Raw genomic sequence first — 21,778 nt, 5'->3', positions numbered from 1 at the left:
CCTGGGGGTGTCGTTAATGTGTGTCACCCTGCCTCTGCCTTCCTGCTCGGCCTCAGACTTCCTCCCACCTGCCCAGGAGCCCCGAACCTGGAATCCACTCGCCCTGTGGTCTGCAGCGGGTTCTGCCACCCGGCGGCCGCCCTTGACACTGGGTGGGTGGGAGGGAGAGGCAGCCCGCGGGGCTGGGCCGCTGCGTCCTGTCTGGAAACACTAGGGGAGACGAGGGGGGCAGAGATTCATCCAGGAGAAAGTTCGGGGATGCTGCGTGGCGCGACGGGGGGGAATGCAACCCGTTTGGGCCACACCATTCCTCCAGGAGGCTGCCCGGAGACCCCGCGCTGTGGGGGAACCTGCCAGGATCCCCGCGCCGGGCCTGAGATCCCCTTCCGTGGCCACCTGACCGCTAGCACTCGCGACGTGGAGCCCGTGGCGCCCAAGTCCTCGGCCCCGCGGCGGTCCGCGCAGGTCTCACCCGGCGCCGGCCCAGCCGAGCAGGGCCGTGGCGGACTCCTTGCCGCCGCCGGCTGCGCCCTTGCGTCTCCCGTCGAGGAGGGAGGGACGCAGGCCTGCGCCCGAGAGCTCCCTGGCGGTGGTCGGGCCGCCCCCCTCGAGACTCGCTCCCCCCTCTCAGCCTCGCCAAATCCCTGAAAGCCCCGGCCCCCTCCGTCACCCCGGGGGCTTCTAATCACTCCGTATCGATTTCCCTAACTCTTTTCATCCCGTTGAAGACACATCTTAAAACACTCCAGCCCGGAGTGTGCTCTGGGCTTTATCCACACTAATAAAATGATTTACCCTTCTCTCTGCGCTCTCTTCGCAGAGGAAAATCGTTCGAGCCCCGGCTATTTGTGTGTGATCAGTAAATATTTAGTGCGGTGACATCCTCAGCTAGGCTTCGGATCGATTCGGGGCCCACCGGGAGGTGCGCACGGTCCGGGCGGGGCCGCGCCGAGCCCACCGAGGGGGCTCCTCCCGCCCTCGCCGCCGGCCGCTGATTTACGGCCTCCGCAACCAGCAAAGGGGGGCGAAGGCGCGCCGGGAAAATTGGCTTTTCAACCTTTTTACTTTTGACATTCAGCCACCTCCCCAGGCTCTAATTCTCGTCCTACTCCCCCCTCCCCACCCCGTACCAAGGGCGCCCGGTGCGCCCCGCGCGCCCTTCCTGCGGCAGCGCGCTGCGCTCGCGCCCTCGCGGCCCGGGACCAACTATCACAGACCTGCGCCGCTACGCTGGGAGGCCCAGGCCCCTGCCCTGGGGCTCGTCGCCTTCGGGGCAAGATGCTTTATGCCCGCCCACACCTCAGAGGGTGGAGGAGGTGTGGAGAAGCCCTGAGCTGAGGTGGCCCGGATGGGGAGCCACTGTCCTCGCTACCTTTTCTCCGACCCTCGGTCTTTTCCCCACTTCTGTGGCTGGTTGTCGACGCCCCTTGTGCCGGATGGCGTCGGGCGGGAACTTGACTTTCCTCGCAGAGAAGCTCCCGTTTCCTTAGAAGCGGAAAAAGCGCTTAGCTTGGAGGAGTTGGAAGGGGGCCTCCTACCCTGATCTTGGCTGCCAGGGGGCTGTGGCCGCGGCAGTGGCAGTGTCCGCGCCCCCATAGCCTTCCTGGCCTCACCGGGGTGCACACACTCCTTCCTTATTTCAGGGCTGCGCCCTGGATTTAGACACCAGGCAATGGCCCGACCTGGAGTAAGGCACGGCACGCTCTCGCCCCTTCCTACGGACCCGCCACCTCGGGCCGCTACCTTGTCAGAGTAGGAGGATGTGAGAGATACTAACCCGCTGGGCTCCACCCCGCTTTCGGGTCGGGGGAGCGGGCCTGAAAAACTCCAACACTGTCGCCCACCTGTTAGCAGCCCTGATCCCCTCTCACCTGAGGCCAGGGCTTCTGCAGTTCCTCAGGGGCCCAGGGAGGGAGGTGAGCGACCTCGCTTGTCCACACACCCCTCCCCAGTGCTAGCACCCTCTCCTTTGTCCCATGCGTGATTTTCTAAACCGCCTTATCTGCAGACTATATCTTTATACTAATGCATACTTAATTGGTCCGTCTTGACTGTCCATATAAAACAATTTAATTAGGGTGCTTTCTTGCTTTGGAGAGCAAAGAAAAAAATCTGCCCAGTGCTTATTGTATTTAGCACCAATACAGGCAGAAAATGTAGCACAAGTTTTTGGTTGAAAGAGCACCTCTGTGCCCATTGAAGGGCGTTGATCCGAAAAGACAGAAAGGACAAGTAAAATCGATTTGAAGCGACCCTCTCTGTCCCTTTCACACCATTCAGAAACTCCATTCCTTCTAAGACAAAGACCTGCGCCTTGGGAATTCTCAGGGAAAAAGAGGGCTCCAGTCCCACAAGCCTAGGGCACTTTTTAAAAATCTTCAATATTGCACTTAAAACCCGCTCTCTGTTCTGTGCCCCCCCGCCCCGCGTGCGGGTTTCACAGGCATCCCCTCCGAAGCGTCAGGCAGCGTGGCCGAAAAACGCCCCATTCCTCCGCTAGCTCGGCCTTCTGGCCAGGCCAGAGCAGGCTTCTAGGGTTAGTGCAGCCCTCACCTTTGACCCCCAAGATCGAAGTGGCTGCCACACTGCAGAGTGTACAGCCACAACTCAGGCCAGAGTTAAAACAAAACAGCAAAATATTTCTCTACTCCCAAACCCAGGGAAACCAGTTCTGGTTCGGCCGCCTGAGCCACCTTACCTAATAACACCTCCACCCTCAACTTTTTTTTTTTTTTTTTCTTCTTCTTCTGCAGTGAACTGCCCTAGCCACCTCTAAAGGAGGAAACTTGGGTTTTCAGGGCTGCATCGCTGGGTTGCGGTGAGTTGTCCTCCATTAGGAACCGAAAGCCAGGTTTTCCGACAGGCGCCCTGGCTGGGGAAGGCGGTCATCGATCAGACCTGGCAGGAAAGGGAGGAGGGAGAGGAGAAGAGAGGAGGGCAAGGGGAGGGAGGAAAGAGGCTGGGCTGTGATCACCTTCACCTGCCCTGAGCCCGGCCCCCCTGTTCAACTATCCCTCGACCTTCTGCTGGGGTTAAAGGGGGCGGGGGCGAAAGGGAGGGGGGCACCCCCAGTTACACAAGTGGCCTCCTTCTATTAGAGAATGAGTTCATCACCTCCCCAGAGAAGCCTCACCATCCATCCACTCAGTATAACTGATGAGACAAACCGCAAGGAAAAACTTCTGTAGCCCATATTTATGGTATTAATGAATAGTTAAAAAAAGATTTACACTTCTTATGATCAATATTCTGAGTTATTTCCCTCAAAGTATATAATTACAGTGTCTTCAGAGTTTTCATCATTGTTTGAGGTGGCAAAACCATTTGTAATTTTCATTAGCCAGTAAACATGTAATTAACATTCAGCACTGTGTTTAACTTAATTCCTGTTTAAGACAAGGACAAGAAGCAGCCGAAGAGCGTTAGTTCCATTTGTCAAGTCTGACATACATCTTACCATAACAGTTTCCTAAAATAAAAGATCCGTGTTTCCCCATTATTCTTCTCTTAAAACAAAACAAAACAAAACAAAAATCCATTAGTTAAAACTGTATTAAACTGCAAGGGGCAGTATAGTTTATTCTCAATTTTCGCTAGTTACTGTATCCCTGCTTCCTTTATTCATTTTGGGAGGTGGATGAAAGGGAGGGGGTGAATTTAGCATGCATTATCTGAAGACTTGAAGTGGGGAACCCCTCCCCCCAAAGAAATAGCTTTCCTCTTCAGGAAAGTTCTAGAAGGGGAACTGGGAAGGGGGGGCATGAATATGCAGGAGAGAGGGGAAAATCACTTGGGGGGGGGTTGAGTTAAAAGTGGAAAATGAGGATTTCAACGGATTCCTAGGAAAAATGTTGCCCTCCTGTTTCAAGTTCTATCTTTGATCCAGGGCGAGGTGAGCCTGTCTGCCAGTCTGCAAGGCTGCTGCTTTTTTCCCCTCCTCTCCCACCTCTGTTTTTTTCCAACTTGCTTTAGGATTAGCTTCCATCCCTCTCGACCCCAAACAGTGGAATTTGGCTGTGCCTTGGGTCGTCTTTGCTCTGCAATATCGCCTATAGTTGTTGGCGGTTTTCTGCTGAGGCTGAGCCGTTAGCTCCAGCCTCCGACTAAACTCATTAAGTTGGGAGATTTTTTTCAATTGGACGGGTGTTTTTAAAGTCTCGTCTTTCCAGCCCCAAACAAGGTGTAACAACGCACTCTTCCTTCTAAGGAATGAGATGAGAGACAAGGATCACTCCAGACATCTCCTACCTACGGTTTGGGGTTTTTTTTCTTAAAGGCGAGGCTTGCATTCCTCAGCAGCTATGTACAAAGCTCCCTGAAACCTCGTCTCTCTAAAGTTACTGTGCAGGGCTTTCCAAGGCTGAGAGCGCCTAATACATGGGCAAGCACTTCCTTGAGGTGGAAGATCTCTCCCTTCACCTTTCCTCCTTTTCCCTGCTGGCTAGTGCCTACTTTTTATCAGTTTGCACAATCGCTTAGATAAACACCGAGGAGGAGATTCTCTTTAATTATCAAAGACACATCTTTTCAGGGGGCCAACAAAGCGTTTATTTCACCCGCCAAACTAAAGGAGAGTTATTCCAGTTTAGAAGGAAGATGCAAGCGGTTTGGGACCTTGAACAAGGCAAATATGGTTTTGGTATGTTTACTTACAGTATTTTTTTTCTCTCTCTCTCTCCTTTCTCACTTTTCTCCTTGTGCTGTGTGGGGTTGGGGATGACGGGTTTTTTCAAAAATTCGGATTGCTAACGTGTATGAAATGCCTAGGACTGTGGTTTAAGGGGTTCGGGGAAGGGGGGACAGTCAATTCAATGCATTGGCATATTTTATTACATGTGTGTGGTGGGAGAGGTGGTGGAGGGGAGGAGAGGGGGAAAATACAATTGCAAAGCTGCCAAAATATGATTAAACCGAAGCGTAGACTGCGGTGCCTCCCATCTCCTCAAACTCATTTCCTTCGCTAGAGCAAACTAAAAACCAGTCCTATAAGCGTGTTTTTCCAAGCAACAGACGACTCGGTTGTCTAGCCAAGGAGCCGCTAGGCTCGCACTAAGTGTCAGAATTTACTGTTCGATTTGCCTCTGCGCTGCATTTTGCAACCTTGTGCAACTGACAACCAGTCAGGCAGGGAGGGAGAAAAGCTCTGCCCGGCGCCCTCGGCCGCGGCTCGGGGAGGCGAGCGCTCGGTTAAGCTAGGAGGACAACCGCAACGAGAAGGGTACTCACCATCGGGCGGGGTGGTGGAGCTGGCGTGCGGATTTCAGGCAAACGTTTACCTTTGGGCTGTCTATTACAGCCGCGTCGGGCTGACTTAAGCAATTTTGTGCTCTGTCCAGAACGTTCAAGGAATGGTTCCTCATTTTTAAAAAGCCAGCGAGAGAGACGACAGAGACAGAGAAAGAAAAAGAGAGGAGGGGGTGAGGGGGAAGCACATAAACCCAGTTCAGGAAGGAAAAAAAAAAAATTATCACCTCTCCGCCAGCGACTCGGGAAACGCAGAGGTGGCGAGATCCGAGTCCGGTCCAACCAAGCCAGAGCCAATTAACTTGAAATCCCGAAGAATTATTCAGATTAAAATGTACAGAAGTTTCATTCTGCAATGCCTACGTGAGCTCAAAGTCGTTTCCCTTTAAGAGCTCTTTTCTTTTAAAGTTGAATTTTAGGCAGCGAGGACTCTTACACTAGGGGGCAGACAGATACTGTACTTGCTCCAATCTTAAGCAATTTTTTCCCTCCCAGCATATGCTCTGATTTAGCACTGTAAATTTTTCAGAGGACCCAACTCTGACAGCCCCTGGTGATTTTCAAAGTACCACAAGCCAGTGGTTAAAAATTGCATTGACTTGGAAGTTCAGAGAGACACAATGGAAGCCCCTTTCCCTATTCATGGAGCTCCAGTGTGGTGGAAGAGAAAAACACACACGGACTAGATTGAGGGGAAGGAGGAATTCAATGAATCCTGGTGGACAGAACTGGTTTACTACTGAGTTCAGAGTTAAACTCAGCATTTTGCTGGGGTCTGTATTCATATTGTGATTTAATTTGTGGAGAATTACTGCCACTTTCTGCAAGAAAATCATATTCCTGGGTGTTTTTTTCCCCCTACAGTAATACAAATGTTTTTTCAACTTTCTCCGGCCAAATTAAAGCTTGCCATTCTTCTCATTAAATTTACATCTGCAATAAAAGACTGGGCTGGATTTTCAAAAATACAGTTAACATATTGATATTAATCTTTTAGCCTTAGAGCTGTTTTATTCAAGGAATATGAGCATCTCTGAAGAATACACTTTGAAATATTTCCCCTCTTTTTTCTTCTCAATCTGCAGTCTTCTCTTTTCTTCTATACCATAAAATTAACTACAATTGATAGTCATTTTTTGTTTTTGTTTTTGCTTTTTGGCTTTTTAATAGCATCCCCATAACTGAATAAGTCCTAAAATACAGAGTAAAACATTTCTGACTTCATGGCAGCCCTGTGGTCTTGTGCCTAGCAGGCTCCAGAGCTGTAGGAGATGGTTGAGAAATCCTTCATTTTAAATCTGAGGCCATCAATGTACTTCAAATACTAAAAATCTCAAAGTGGACTATGGAAGCTCTTCCTCCTCAAAATTTTCCCACTGCATGTTTTTTAAAGGTAATATTGCCATGAAAGTGTCTGCACCCAAAAGGCAAGTTTAGGATTTCCCTAAAATCAATTATTCTTATCTTCTATTAAATTGAGATGGGGATGCCCATTAGATTTTCTGTCTTGACCCCAGCCCTACCACATCTCTGCTGAGTTTGCCCCTAATCTACTGATGTTTGTAGCATTAGGCAATTCCTCAAATCATAGAGGTTGAAAAGAAAAAGAAGAGAAAAAAACACACAACCTTCTCTGAAATGATTTCTTTTTCATCCTTCTTGTCCTCTTTAGGAGAAAGTTATGTTTTGTCTCTAATCAACCTGAAATTTGCTGCCTGGCTTCGCTCTGTGGCAATCTCATTACACACCAGGTTTATGATAGTTCAGTGTTCACTATAGGTATTTTAAAAAAAAAAATAACTTCCAGATAATGCCAGAACCTGCAGCTTTAGTGAAATATGTGATTTCAGCAGAGAAAGGGTCAGGGCTAAGAAGGTTTCAAGAATGAAGCATAAGGAGGATCTTTCCTTCCCTAAAAACTATCCCCTATCTGCCTACATCTTCATTTAGTTCCTACCTCGTATTCTGCCCAATGTGTGTAAAGGGAATTGAATGCAAAGCACAATCTACACATGTCAATTATATGTATGGTTTATCTACTTATTTATTTTAGTCCTTCATCGCCTCGATTTTTTAAACTATCAAGGATGCTTTCCTATGGTCATTAATTTACTCTTTATGTGTTCCTGTTTCCTGAAGTTCAGCGCGTTTTGTGTAAAATATCTTAATTGTTCATAAACCTGGTTGGATTGCCAGTCTACGGCTTTTTCTTGGTGCAAAGAGTGTATGATGGAGTCACAATTTTGTTCTTTAAATGTTGAATAATCATAATCCGCTAACTGGTCTCAATCGAACAGAAAGGTTAACTGCGTTGGAATATAGTGTGTTCTGGGAGGCAATTCTAGGTGTTTGATGTTTAAAACCAAACGCCCTGGAATTCAGAGACACAACCAGCGTGATGATTCTAGCACATTGAGCAGAATGGCATAGGCAGTGAAGTTGTTCTCATTGCAGTGAATCTCTTGAGGTAGAATATGGCTTGTGTGTGATTCCTGTGAGTTGTACTTGGTATTATTTCCAAATTGGGGCAGAATTTCTGGGTGTGTTTTAATGACTGTATGAATGTTTAAAAGGAACTTGAGGAACAATGAAATCATACTCAACTGTTCTATGACCTAGAAGCATAGTCGCTGAAGTCTTTGTGTACATTGACAAATGTGCATCTGATACATGTGTGCTTACATGTGTGTACAGAGGGTATGCACAGGGGACACTGGGAGGCTGCCTCCCCTTGTCCATCAACAGGCAGAAAGGTCTTTTCACCTCTCGCCACGACTGGGTGTGTGACAAGAGGTTGGCTTGGGAGTTAGATGAAGCTAACGAGAGAGGATAAAGTTGAAGAAAATTGATTTTATTTGCGTCATGACAATGAGATGAAGTCTACTTCTACTTCTCAGCATCCGAGATGCTTTATTTGAGCAATTAAAATGTCAGGCCACATACCTGTGAAATGTTAACCCTACAAGGAAAACACAGCTACTGAATGGCTCCTTTTCTGTAAAAAAAAAAAAAAAAAAGAAAGAAAGAAAAGAAAAGAAAAGAGGAAGGAAGGAAAGAAAAATAGCCACCAAACCAAGCAAGTGATCAGAGTTGATTAAGGGAAGGGTCTACCATCACCCGGATTTGACCAAACCTTTCGTTTGGAAAATGCCTGCAAGCTCAGTTCGAGGCACCTTCTCATCCTCACCCACTACCCCTCTGCAAGAGACCGGGGAACTTTTCTCTTTCTCTGGCATTGTGGGCACAAAGATGCGCCGGGAGTCCCGGGTGGTGCGCGAGCGGCGGATTCGGTGGCATCGCCAAGTTGGGGGAATCGAAGTCCTTGATTCCATCCAAAGCCTCTCGCGGAGCCTTTAAGAGGCGTCGTGTGTGCGCGCCGCGCTCCTCTCCCAGCTGGGGCGGAAACCTCGGGTGCGGCGTGCGGAGGGAGCCTCGGCCGCGCGCTAGGGGCCAGCGTGGGCCCATCCCCCGCTTGGCTGTGGGGGAGGCACAGCCGCCCCCCAGCCACAGACCCCCACCCCGAGCGCCCCGAGCGCCCCGCGCCCCGGCCGCGACGCCGCTCGCGCTAGGACCGGGCTGCGCCCGCGGCCGCCATGGCGGGGCCGCTGCGCTCCGGCCAATGACGGCGAGGGGGCGGCGCGCGCGCGCCTGGCCAGGCCAACCCCGGCTGCTGCCTTATAAGGCGCGCCGTCGCCATGGCAACGTGCGCTAAGTTGCAGCAGTCGTGTCAAAGTTCACTATATAGAGAGCTCAGTGAGCTGATCGCGGAGAAGCCACTTCTGCCAGCCCCGGCGCCTATAAATCGCATTCCCTCCCGCGCCCCCCTTTTTAGCATATTTGATCACTTTGATTCTCTGTTCTTTTCTCTCCGCGGTGTGTGTGTGCGTGCGCGCGTGTGTGTTTTCTTCTCCTCCTCCTCCTCTCCCCGAGTTGCCTTCTTTCTCCGGGTGCCGTGCTGCCTTTTTTCCCCCTTTCATTCTTTCTCTCCGTCTTTTTCTCCCCCCTCTGCGCACGAAGGATGTGCTTCTAGGTGGTGATCTGCCCTCCTCTCTCTCTTTTATCATTTCTCCCCCGCCGCCGGCGAGTTGACTCTTTCCCTATGTGTGTGAGGCGGCGGCGGCAGCAGCAGCAGCAGCAGCAGCAGCAGCGGCTCCGGCGGCGGCAGCAGCGGCAGCAGCGGCTTCAGCGGCGGCGGCGGCGCTAGACGCGGCGGCTCCGGGCCCGACCCGGCGGCTTCGGCGGCGGCGGCGGCTCCAGCGGCGGCGGCGGCCCAGGCGGCCCGCGGGGAGCGGCGAGCGGCCTCTATCCGGAGAAAGCGGGCGGCGGCGGTCGGAGCGAGCGAGGCGCGCGCCGGGCGCCCGGGGCAGGCGGCGGCGGCGGCCCAGCGCCAGGACGACGCCGCGCAGCGCCCGACGCGGACCACTTTCATGCTGATTCCCCCGGACCCGGGCAGCGCTCCGGCCACTCCGCGGGCCGCCGGCCTCCGCCCCGGCCTGCCTGGCTCTCTGGGCGCGCCCGAGACCGGCGCCTCTGCTCTCCCAGTCCTCCTGATTTCGATGGCTTTCCTGAATGGCTGACTGTGGGCTGCCCTGGACTTGGCCCCCGGACAGTCGCCTTTCCTCCTCCTTCTCTTCCTCCTCCTACTCCAACTCCTCGGCTGCACACCAGCTCTGAGAGCGAGAGAGTGAACGAGAGAGGGAGGGAGAGAGTGAGAGCGAGGGAGATCTTTGGAGAGATTTTTTTTTTTTTTTTGCCTCCTACTTCTGTCTTGAAGCCAGACAATCGACTTGCAGCTCTCCCTCCCCTCCCTCTCTCTCCACGTTCTGCTCCCACTTGCTCTCCCCCGGCCCCATCCCCTCCCCTCTCGGCGGAAAGCCCCCCGAAAGCAACAAAGCTGAGCTGAGAAAAACAAACAAAACAAACACACCGGGCCAGACAAGCAATCGACAAAACTTTGCAAAAGCAGAAACAAAAAAGGAAAAACTAACCAACCTCAACCAGCCAGCCCCCGAGCCACCCGGGGCGCCCTCCCGCGCCCTCTCGCACCCTCGCACACACAAAAGGCGGCGCGCCGGAGCCCGAGACCCGGGAGCCGCCGCCGCCCGCAGCCAGGGGAGCAGGAAGTCCGGACGCGGCCCCCATAGATATGGCAATGGTAGTCAGCACGTGGCGCGACCCCCAGGACGAGGTGCCCGGCTCTCAGGGCAGCCAGGCCTCGCAGGCGCCGCCCGTGCCCGGCCCGCCACCCGGCGCCCCGCACACGCCACAGACGCCCGGCCAAGGGGGCCCGGCCAGCACGCCGGCCCAGACGGCGGCCGGCGGCCAGGGCGGCCCTGGCGGTCCGGGCGGCGACAAGCAGCAGCAGCAGCAGCAGCACATCGAGTGCGTGGTGTGCGGGGACAAGTCGAGCGGCAAACACTACGGCCAGTTCACGTGCGAGGGCTGCAAGAGCTTCTTCAAGCGCAGCGTGCGGAGGAACCTGAGCTACACGTGCCGCGCCAACCGGAACTGTCCCATCGACCAGCACCACCGCAACCAGTGCCAGTACTGCCGCCTCAAAAAGTGCCTCAAAGTGGGCATGAGACGGGAAGGTATCGGCCTCTCATTTCTACCCCCCTCGTCTGGGGTCCCGGGGCCCTGGGTGCGTTTGGCTAGCCTGCTCTGGGTAAGGACACAGAAGCCCCAAGCTCTTCTCTTCGTATTGCAGCTGAAAGGGGTTTTATACTAGAAGCGAGTTCTGCACTGGAACCCAGATCCCCAAATCCGCATGCTTTGGCCGACTGATTTCCTCCTCTACTCTATCTTCGGGCTGTTTTCATTTTCTTTGCATTGATTGCCAGTTCATTCGAGTTCGCCTTTGTGCAAGGGATGGGGTGTTGTTTGTTGTTGTTGTTTTAAAGCCTGGTTTACTTCTCTTTCCTCTCAGTTTCCCTCTCTCTCTCTTCTTGTTTTTTCTGCATGTTCAACATATGTCCCCCCTCTCCACCCCTCTCCCCAGCCCCCACCTTCTCAAAAAAAAAAAAAAAAGAAAAAGAAAGAAAAAAGAAAAAACAACCTGAGATCGTACTTTTGTACAGGAGGTTCAAATTACAAATGGCAATTTTATGCACTTCGCCGTATTAACGCTGCCGCCCTGGCAGCGCTCATGTGACCCTCAGTGGATTAACATTCGGCTAAAAAAAAAAACAAAACAGAAAAGAAAAACCCCACACAACCTCTGTTTTCTTTTTTCCTTTCACTTTTGAAAGGAGGAGAGCGCGATAGGGAGTAGGGGAAGGGTGGGCGAGGGGCCCTGAGCGGCTGCTTTCGCTCTGCGCGAGTTGGGTCTTTGTGATATGAAATTCGCCGAGCGCCGCGAGCCGTGCTCGGCCAATGGCGCGCTCGGCGCCGGGCGCGGGCTCCGGGCTGGGGCGAGCGAACGCCGGGGTTTCTTTGTGTTTCTGCGAGGGCGACTCTCCCCGTCCGGCGTCAGATAACAGCTCGTGCCCGAGCCGGGCCGGCTTTCCCTGGCCCTCCCCGGGCGGCGCCGGCGCCGGCCGCCCGCTCCCCGCCTCTCCCCGGCTTCCTCTTGCCTCGGCCGGCCTGTCTCTCCGCCCTCTCCCTCCGTCTCTGTTCCTCCGAGCACACCGATTAGGCGGCCGCCAGACCTCGGCTCTCAGCTCGTCTTTCGCCGGGGGTGGCCCGCGGGGCTGGGGCTGGGGCTGAGGGGTTGGGGGGAAAGCCGTTGCGGGGTGGCCACGGGCCGTCCGGGGCGAAGCCTGGTGTCTTTTACAAAAGCGTCTCACCCTCCCCCCAGCCTCGCCCCTCCCGCTCCCTCTCCTCCAATCAATATAAAATATCAGCCGTTTAGCAGTAAAGAAGAAAGATGCCCCCAGAATGCTCCATCCCTCCCATGGCGCCGGGGACCCCGAGGCAAAGTGGCCAATCCTGGGTGCTCGGTCGCCCAGCCCAGAGCGGGCCTCCGAGGCCAGTGAGCCGCCCTGGCTGCCAGAGCTTGCCTGGGTGGTGATTTGAGAGGAGTGCAGCCGGGCTCCCGGCGACTCCCAAGTCTGTGGCCCTGGCGCGCCGGTGAGAGGGGCAGGCCTGCCTGTTCCTGCGCCGCGCGGGGTCTGGGTCAGGTGGGGGTCGGGCTGGGGCAGAGCCTGCCGGGGGAGCAGGCGAACGAGGCTGGTCATTAACTGCGGAGTGTCTCCTTTCCTCCCCGCAGCGGTGCAGAGGGGCAGGATGCCGCCCACCCAGCCGACCCACGGGCAGTTTGCGCTGACCAACGGGGACCCCCTAAACTGCCACTCGTACCTGTCCGGATATATTTCTCTGCTGCTGCGCGCCGAGCCCTACCCCACGTCACGCTTCGGCAGCCAGTGCATGCAGCCCAACAACATCATGGGCATCGAGAACATTTGCGAACTGGCCGCGCGGATGCTCTTCAGCGCCGTCGAGTGGGCCCGGAACATCCCCTTCTTCCCTGACCTTCAGATCACCGACCAGGTGGCCCTGCTTCGCCTCACCTGGAGCGAGCTGTTCGTGCTGAACGCAGCCCAGTGCTCCATGCCCCTCCACGTCGCCCCGCTCCTGGCCGCCGCCGGCCTACACGCCTCGCCCATGTCCGCCGACCGGGTGGTCGCCTTTATGGACCACATACGGATCTTCCAAGAGCAAGTGGAGAAGCTCAAAGCGCTGCACGTCGACTCCGCCGAGTACAGCTGCCTCAAGGCCATAGTCCTGTTCACCTCAGGTAGGAAGGAGCTCTGTCCTCCTCGTGCCCAAGGGCTCCTAGCTCAGAGTTCAGGCCTAAACTCTTCGGCGCCCCCAGAGCCAGCCCCAGCCTCCCCCTTAAAAAGCCAAACTGTTGAGTGTAACTTGGCTTGGGAATTTTGCATAACTGTTGGGCCCCACCAGGCCTGTCCTGGGGAGAGGAGAGGAAGGCTGGGCTTCGGGAAGGATGCTTCAGACACAGACTCTTAAAGTGGGCCATGGGGAAGCCTCTCGGGCCTGTTCCCCTCCCGCCAGACTAGGATGAATGCTTCTGCTCTCTCCCTTAGCTCAGGCTCTCTGGGCCAGCTGAGCCTGTGGAATCTCCTCTTCTCCTCTACCCCATGGCTTTCTCAGTCACTCTGGCTAAGCCTCTAGGAGATGCCCCTAGGCAACGCAGCAGTCCTGGCATCACCCCTGCAGGGGAGAGTTTGCTCCTGAAGGGGAAAAGTTTGCCTGCTAACTCAGTAGGAGTTGGAGCTCCAGGCACATCCAACCTGAGGGCAGCAATTTTCAAAATCATATTTTTATTAAAACAATGCCAACTGCCAGGAGAGGGGAAAGAGCTGTCAGGAAGGGGCAAGAGGAATAAAGGGGCCATCATAACTCTTCAGAATGTCTGCAGGGGGTTCAAGACTCTGGCCTGGCGCTTCCCCTGCCCAGGCAAACACTTAAGGCAGTTTTCAAACAACCCAAAGTGTATGCCAACTTGGGCTGGATATGAGTGTTGCCAGAGATATAAAACCATCATTGACTGCATTATGAAATCTAATTCGTTTGCAGGTAGTTTAACCTGTGTGAGTAATAGATCTAATATTAATTAACTCTTGAGGCCAAACGATTGCTGAAGGTGTCTGGCTTACATCTTTGGGCCACACCTGAGCCTTTTGGCTGCCTCCAGGCTGAGTTCAGCAGGGCCCAGGTGGGTGGAAATCACCCCTTCCACATTCTTGTTCCAAGTTGTCAGCTGATCCCTTTGTCACGGCTGAGAGGGGAAGGGGTTCCCAGTTCAGAATAACAAACATTTGGACCTGGGTAGGGCTTAGAACCTAGTGGCCCACCACAGGTTTTGCAGCTTGTAATCAGGACACCACGAGACAAAGATCCACACAGTCTGTTCCTTATTGTTCCAAGGAAATCTGGACACCCAAGTCATTAGCTGCATCTATCGCAGGTTCTGAGTCCTGAACCCACTGTCTTTTATATATTGCAGCTTTTCACATAAAATCCACCCCCTCCACTGCCACCCCAAATTCTGCCTTTGAAAGTCCTTAGGTTATCAACTGAAGGGCAGTGTCTGGGCAAGGAAGAGCTGTATGCAGAAGCTTGGATCTGGATCACTTTTCTCTGGGGAGCTGTCATAACTAGAATGTTTGCCTGCTGCAGATGTACAGGCAGGATCTTCCCCTACCCCATAGCCACCTTCACCCTTTCCCGCAACCCTAACGCAGCCCATGTTCCCAGATCATCCGGGTGGCGGTTCAGTTCTTGATATCATTGTTAGCTCTTAGACTTACCCTTGGTCTTCCAAGGAAAGAAATGCCTGATACTGTCGTAACAGTTTAATTTATTACTATTTGCAAAATGTAGAGGCCTGTGTGGAGAATACAAATCGCCTCACAAAGAGATAAAGGTTCCTGTTATCTGATTCTGAGAGAGACAGTCCACTGTAGAGAGAAGGAGTCCTATGCAAACAGATCTTTTAATTCCAGATCACAGACACCTATGCATTCTGTAGACATTCAAAGTCCTAGATCCACACATGAGGAGATTTTATGTTCTGGTTCTTGGGGTGGATGCGGTGGCAGCTCTTTTTGAATATCTGTTCTAAGAATTCACAATATGCATGTGTTAGCCCCAGTCTTGCCTGGGGAGCCCCCAAAGGTCAGGTCACAACCTGCACCGCCTTCACTGAGAAGCCTCTCATTTCAAAGGCACTTATTGTATTTTCACGTATCCGAAAAAGAAAAGTGTTTTCCTGAAGATAACGGGGAGGGGGTCTCTTCTTAGAGGGACCTGGGTTTTAAAAAAAAATAAGGGGTGGGTAGGAGAAAAGGGGAGAGAGAAGAAAAGGAGGGAAAAGAAACAGCTCAAATGAACAGAGAGATCACAGTTTGCATGGCTGCCCTTCAATAGGCTAAACTGACAAGATCAGTTTTAAAGGGCCACTTAAATCAGTTTCAAAGACTGGAGAAAAATGAGTCTCCTTCTTCGGGGAGAATCTGAGGCTGGGTCGTGGGCGCCATTCCCCGGGGCTGGGCCAGGTTGTTGCCCACCCCCCACGATATAATTATAAGCCAAACTATTATTTACAGAGGAGGACAGGGAGGAGCACTGGCAGTTTGGGTTTCATCTGTTTGTCTGTCTACTAACCTGAGCCAGATTCACCCAACGCACTTTACTTGGGCCTCCCAGTGACCAAGCCTGAGGACTGGGGCAGGGAAAGCCTGCAGCTCATTGAGCTGTGTTTTATTTTAAAGCAAATACCCCAGGACCATCTCATGTGGTTCCACCCCACCCCCACCCCCCCACCCAGTTGTCAGTACGTAGGCATTTGCTCCAACTCTGGTTGGGGCAGTTTGACAGAGCACTTGTACACACACCTCATGTGACCCACTTCAAACCTCTTAATCTGATGACTGAATTCTCCGTCTTCTTCTTCTTCTTCTTTTTTTTTTTTTAAACTTTCTTCCAGATGCCTGTGGTCTCTCTGATGTAGCCCATGTGGAAAGCTTGCAGGAAAAGTCCCAGTGTGCTTTGGAAGAGTATGTTAGGAGCCAGTATCCCAACCAACCAACGCGATTCGGAAAGCTTTTGCTTCGCCTCCCTTCCCTCCGCACGGTCTCCTCCTCAGTCATAGAGCAATTGTTTTTCGTCCGTTTGGTAGGTAAAACCCCCATCGAAACCCTCATCCGGGATATGTTACTGTCTGGCAGCAGTTTTAACTGGCCTTATATGGCAATTCAATAAATAAATAAATCAAAAATAAGAAGGGGGAATGAAACAGAGAGAAAGAAAAGGCAAAAGACTGGTTTGTTTGCTTAAATTCCTTCTGTTAAGAAAGGATATAAAAGGATGTTACAAGTTTGCTAAAAGAAGAGAGGGGAAGAATTTAATGGACTGTGAATTTCCAAAAAAAAAAAGACTGTCAAATGAACTTTTACAGAATGCATTAAAAAAAACAAAAAACAAAACTCCTGTGTCGGTCAGAACAACTTGCTACTTATCATTTTTGTATAAAAAGGAAATTAGTCTTTTTCTTTTTTTGGTAAATTTTGGAAAAATATTGCTAAAAGTGCATTTAAGGAGATTGGGAGAAAATTAGCAGAATGGAGAAAGTAAGTCTTTTTTTTTTTTTTTTCCAAATTATTAATTGTCCTGTGTCTATGTACCTCTAGCTGTTCTTTTTTTTGTACTTCTCTGGTTCCAAACCAGTTTATTCTGTGGTTCTATAATAAGTTTTGATATAATCTTGGCTTCTTAAAAACTGTGTATCCTTAAAATGTATGTTCTGCAAGAATTAAAACTGAGTCCATGAAAATATCATAGGAAGACATAAAACTTTAAAAGGCAACTCAAAGATGATGGAAACGCACTTACAAGTGGTGACCAAAAAATTTAGGTGAAGTTGAGCACTCTAATTTGAGAACTGGAGGAACCACATACAACACTTAACTTCCCCTACCCTGCCCCACCCCCCAAAAAAGACACCAAGACAAACCTAGCTTTTTAAAAATATTTTAAGAAAGAGAATGAACTGTGGAATTTATTGGCAGCCAAGGAATGTGTCCAAGACACATGCTGAGGTTTTGAATAAAAAGTTAACTTTTGTAATTTGAATTGGGTCCCGCTTAGTTCTTGAATTGTTATGAAAATCCTATATCTGTTTGTATATTTGCAAACCCTTTGTATTATAATTGTTGATATTTTCCCTTTTTAAAAAATACCATTGAAATCAGCATGACAAAATAACACTGTTGGCACTTATAGGTAACGTGATTGATTCAGTATCTTAGAGTTTACAGTTTGTGTTTTAAAAAAACTGAAGGTTTTTTTTTAAGTGCAACATTTCTGTATACTGTAAAAGTTATAATAACTGAACTGTTTGGTCGAGTCTTTGTGTGTTATATTCCAAGGAAAATTGAAAGTATTCAGAAATTAAAATATTATTTGATATCTGAAACCTGTTTGGCTGTCCCCACTCAATGTCTCCATCGAGAAGCCCCTGTGAGCTCTCACTGAGCTGGGCCGGGGGCTCTATTTGTTTACTCCCCTCAGCCAGTTTGTTCAAAGGTAGACTAGTGTATTTGCCTGTTTAATTTGGGTGTGTGTGGTGGGGGGACTGAAGTTAATGGTTTATCTATGGTTTAGGAAGTGCCATACTGATATAGTAAACCACCCCCATTCACCTAATCCTTCTTTTAATTAAAAATGGATTTTTCAGGAAAAAAAAAAGGCCCTTATATTTGTCACACTTAAGTGCCTGCTTAGGGAAGGTATTGTGAAAAGTATTAGAAATCATGAGATCAGTATCTATTTTATGATCAGGAAAAAAATCCTGTTTTGTACATTTGTGACAGTTACGCAGAAGACTGTTCAAGCAAGCTAATCACAGCCTTGTAAATAGAAGGCAGTTGTTTGCAATGAGTTTTTCCTTAAGTAGGTGTGATTTTTAAAATATTCTGTGGTTCTCATCTAGTGTGGTTGTTGAGAGGATTTCAAATTCAGTGATATAGCTTAGAGCGGCTGAAGGGTTTATTTTTAATGTATATATGATAACTTGCAGTTGGCCTGCCTCCCCCCTCCCCCCTGTACATTCATTCTGTGAGAGCATGACCACAGGTCAAGGGAATCTTTTCCATTGGAGTTCTGTACATAAAAACACATCGACATTTTGACATTTCAGATTGTGTAGATACAATCTGTACTGCTCTTGGGATCCTTTGTCCTTAAAAGCCAAATTAAGAAAAAGAAGAGAAAGAAAGACAAAGAGAAAGAAAGAAAGAAGGAAACTTTACAGGGTGTGCAGATTTGGAAGTAGTAACTATTCTGTTTGGGAATCTTTTTTTTTTTTTTTTTCCTCTTTCTCTTTTCCTGGTTTGGAGGAAGCTCAGTGTGTGGGAGCTTGCAATTTTTGTTCTTACTAAGGCTTTGCAGCACCCCCTCCCCACCACCACCATACATAACTGTGTTGTGGTTTGATTTTAAAAGAGGGTGGTGGGTAAGGGGATGTGAAAGAAAAGGGATCATTTTGTGAAGTGTATTAAACTTTGATACTCAGTTCCGGTCAATACATGTAGACCAGAAAAATCTGTCTGATTTGTGCATTTGAGCAGAGTTCTCTATCTGACCCTCAGCTTCTTTCTGTAGATATATACATACATAAATATAAGTATGTTCTTATGGCAGAACATCGCTGACCTCTACGTAGAGGTTTTGTAGGTTGTTGTTTATTTTCTCCTCTTGCAAGTGCTATCCATGTGAGTGTGTGAAGTTTCTCTAATAAGTAAAACACAGGCCCTTTTCCTTGTTTGTTTTGTGTTAGTTTATTGTAAACAGCCATTTGTTGTAAATTATTATTGGCATTAAATTATAATTTATGATTTTCAAAGCAAAAGACAGTCCCTGTTTTATTATGCTTTAAGCATGTGTTCTAGACGTTGGAAGTCTCTCTCTCACTCTCTAAGTTTCAGCAATGAGCTTGGGGTCTGCGAGGCAGAAAAACAGGACCCAAAATTTTTCAAACGGTTAAGACAAAACCCCTTGTATATGTTTAGAGTGGCCCGGAGGAGGATCTGTTTAGAGTCTTGAGTTTGGTTTAAGTTTATTGCATTTAAAGAAAGTTTTTCTTTTCACGCTGAGTTAGAACAAAAGATCTTTGCTGCGACTGAATTGGACAAAAGACGAGGGCTGGGACCCAGCGAGTGCGTTCTGTGTGAAATTGACGAGATCTTTAAAAAAGCTGCTAAACATGGCGACTCTTTCCCTTTAAGTGTCTCTTTTTCCTTGCTGGGGTTTTTTTTTTTTTTTGCTTCATCTGATCTGAGCTTGCTTTATTTCTTTTCCCAACCCCGCTCCCCCTCCTCCTGTTGGTGCTCGGGGGTGTGAGAGAACCCAGTTAGACGCGAAATGCAACAATAGTCCGAGGAGAGAGGGTGGGGGGGAGGGGGGGGAGAGAGAGAGAGGGGGGCGATCGATGCTTCTCGCCACTTTCAAACAAACCTGGGGGAAGACTGAGCTGCGGGGCGGGGTGGGGGGGGGGGGGAGTTCTCGCCTGTTCGCTCGGCTCGCGGCCGCCCTGCCTCGGCCTTTCCCCACGAGTTCTCTCCGGGCCGCCAGGGGCTAGTGCTCAAAGTTAGCGGGCGGCGTCCCGGGCTGGTTCCGCGGAGACGGCCGGCTCAGCATCCGGCCGGCTGCAGGGACGGGGGCCTGGAGTTGGCAGCGGCCGCGGAAAAGTCCCTGCCCCCCCCTTCCCCCCGCCCCAGCCCCCAGCCCCCGCCCCGCACTTACGTGCGGCGGAATTCCGCCCGCGCCCCCGGAAAGTCCGGGGTGCCGGGCGCGCGGAGCTGCACTCCTGGGATGTGCAAGGAGCGGCGACGCGCGGGGGCGGGGGCGGGGGGCGGTCAGGGGAGCTCGAGCGTGTGAAACTCTGCCTCGAAGCTCGCTTTTGACTTGGTCCTATGAGCTGAGCCAACATGGCGTCTCCCATTGCACCGCGAGCGCCGGGCTGCCAGGCACGGCAGGGCCGGGTAATAGAAAACACATTGGTTACCAAAAAGAAAAAGAAAAAAAAGGGGGGGGGGGGCGGCTAAAGGCCATTCCATCTGCAGGCAGAAAGCCCTCTTTTAAACTCTCCGGCGAGTGAGTGCGGTCCTCGATTATTCTGTAATTAGAGCAGCAGAATTGCTAGGGAGCGTACTGGCAGCGCAGTATCCCCTTCTCTGCTCGCCCCCTCCCCCTTAAAATCAGGAGAGTTTATTTCAGGTCTCCCCTCCCAACAAGAACCGAATGAGAAAAAGTCTGTATCCTCCACCGATGATCTTAAATATTTGAATGGTCTAGGGGGAGGGGGAGAGGCCAGTATTAACAGACCTCGGTCAGTTCTCGCGCTCATTAGTGCAGGGGCTGCGCCGGGGTGGGGGTGGGTGTGTGTGCCGGGGTCCCCTCCGAGCTGGGGGGTGGGGACCAGGCTGCGATCCCCGCCGGATGTAGGCACAACTTGGTGCTTGCATGGCAAAAACTTAGAGGAAAGGTGGCTTTCCGGACGGAGGGCTGACTGGGGGTGCGCAGGGGCCGAGGGCGGGTTCCGGGCGGGTGGTCGCAGGCCTGAGAAATGTGTGAGCTGGCGTGGACGGCGCCCCTGACGAGCGCTTCGGCAGCGGGAGATCCCATTTATCTAATAGGTTTGAGAGGAGGCAAGGTCGGCCATGGGACAGACCTGGCCGCCCAGAGAGGGTCTTCTGAGGGCCTCTGGAGAGACAGTGGCTTGGCCCGAGCTGAGCTTTCAGCCGACGGGGGACTCGCGCCTTAAGTCCAACTGCAGTTCCAGCCCAGGCCTGGAGACCCTTACCCTCAGCCGCCTGGGAGGGGAGCGAGGTACTCTCTGAATTCCGGGCCTCGTCAAGATTTATTGAAGTTAGGTTTAAAAAACGTGCTTCAGATGATTTTTCCCATTTTCTCAGATTTCAAAGGCTCCCTGCAGTGCGGCTGCCTAATTAATGGTGAAATTCAACTAAATCTAATTATGCAGTAATTTTAAAGCAGTTAGTGCTGGGCGTTGGTTTGTAATAGGACCCCAGTTTTTTAAAGTTTCCTTACTGTGTTGGTTTAGGGGAAAGCCATCTTTTGTATGGTAAAGAAAGACGGGGAAATAGTTTTACTGCCGTGAACCAGAGGGCTGAGACCAGCCCCCACCCCCTCTATTTCCATCTCCACTTCTATCTCCCTTCCCTTCTCTTCCCTCCTCTCTCTCTCTCTGTCTCTCTTTCTCTCTCCCCGCCAAGCTCACGCTCAAAAGCTGAGCGAGGTGCTAACCCAGCCAGGAGACCCGGTTTCATAGCCAAAGGGGAAAGGGAGAATTTTTCATAAGGAGACACAAAGGGACTTGGTATCTGCCCTCCTGGATGCATCTGTAAATGCCCGAAAACAGGGTAGGGACTCTCATCTCCTCTAATAGAAAACAGATTTCCTCTTCTTAACATCCATTGTCATTAAGGCGAAAAGCTGACTCTTGGAGTTATAAATCTTACCGTTCCTCTGATAACACACTTGTAATAAGTTAGCGTCTTATTCAAAGTGAATTGTAAAACTGCCTCATTTAATATGGCATCCGTGTCATTAAAACTTTTCATTTTTTTCCCCATTGCGTCTTGCAGGCCTGGCATTCGGGCAAGTGCCAAGGTGCCTAGTTGGGCCTCTGGGGTAGGACCAACGGGGAGAGAGGTGTGAGAAATGGGCTGCCTGGATTTAGCCTCTGGATCTTAGTGTGGGGTGAGAGACCCCTGAGGCAGAGAGGGCCTGGGGGGGGGTCGCTGTGTCCCCCTTTCCCATCCCCCGGAGCGGCCCCCTCGAAATGACGTTCCTTGAAAGAAACATGCTTGTGATTAGCTAAGCAAACACATCTGCTTTCGGAGTTGGGCCTTCGTTAATTAGCTGAACAAAGGGCCGTTTTGCTTTTTACCTTTTGCTGGGGGAGAGTGTGTTATTTCAGGAGTGTCGCGGGCCCTCCTCTTTTCAATTGCAGCCACGACGTTAATTTTATTGGGATTACTGATGGGAAATG

The 21,778-nt window shown here is 51.0% G+C and overlaps 1 protein-coding gene across 3 annotated transcripts; it reads left to right on the top strand.

Moving 5' to 3' along the window:
- Window positions 1-3,805: 3,805 nt before the first annotated feature.
- NR2F2 (nuclear receptor subfamily 2 group F member 2) lies at window positions 3,806-17,179 on the top strand. 3 transcript variants are annotated; one of them, XM_057723611.1, is made up of 3 exons: window positions 3,806-4,639; window positions 12,452-12,979; window positions 15,692-17,179. In XM_057723611.1, the coding sequence occupies exons 1-3, from the start codon at window positions 4,597-4,599 to the stop codon at window positions 15,964-15,966; spliced, it is 846 nt and encodes a 281-aa protein (XP_057579594.1). In that variant the 5' UTR covers window positions 3,806-4,596; the 3' UTR covers window positions 15,967-17,179. The 3 variants fall into 3 exon arrangements, with proteins under 3 accessions (XP_057579594.1, XP_057579593.1, XP_057579595.1); XM_057723610.1 differs by lacking the exon at window positions 3,806-4,639 and adding an exon at window positions 9,588-10,835; XM_057723612.1 differs by lacking the exon at window positions 3,806-4,639 and adding an exon at window positions 12,209-12,312.
- The last annotated feature ends 4,599 nt before the right edge of the window (window positions 17,180-21,778 follow it).

Source organism: Hippopotamus amphibius, chromosome 2 (genome assembly GCF_030028045.1).
Source record: "Hippopotamus amphibius kiboko isolate mHipAmp2 chromosome 2, mHipAmp2.hap2, whole genome shotgun sequence".
Lineage (NCBI taxonomy): Eukaryota > Metazoa > Chordata > Mammalia > Artiodactyla > Hippopotamidae > Hippopotamus > Hippopotamus amphibius.
This window is presented reverse-complemented; position numbering and strand designations above follow the sequence as displayed.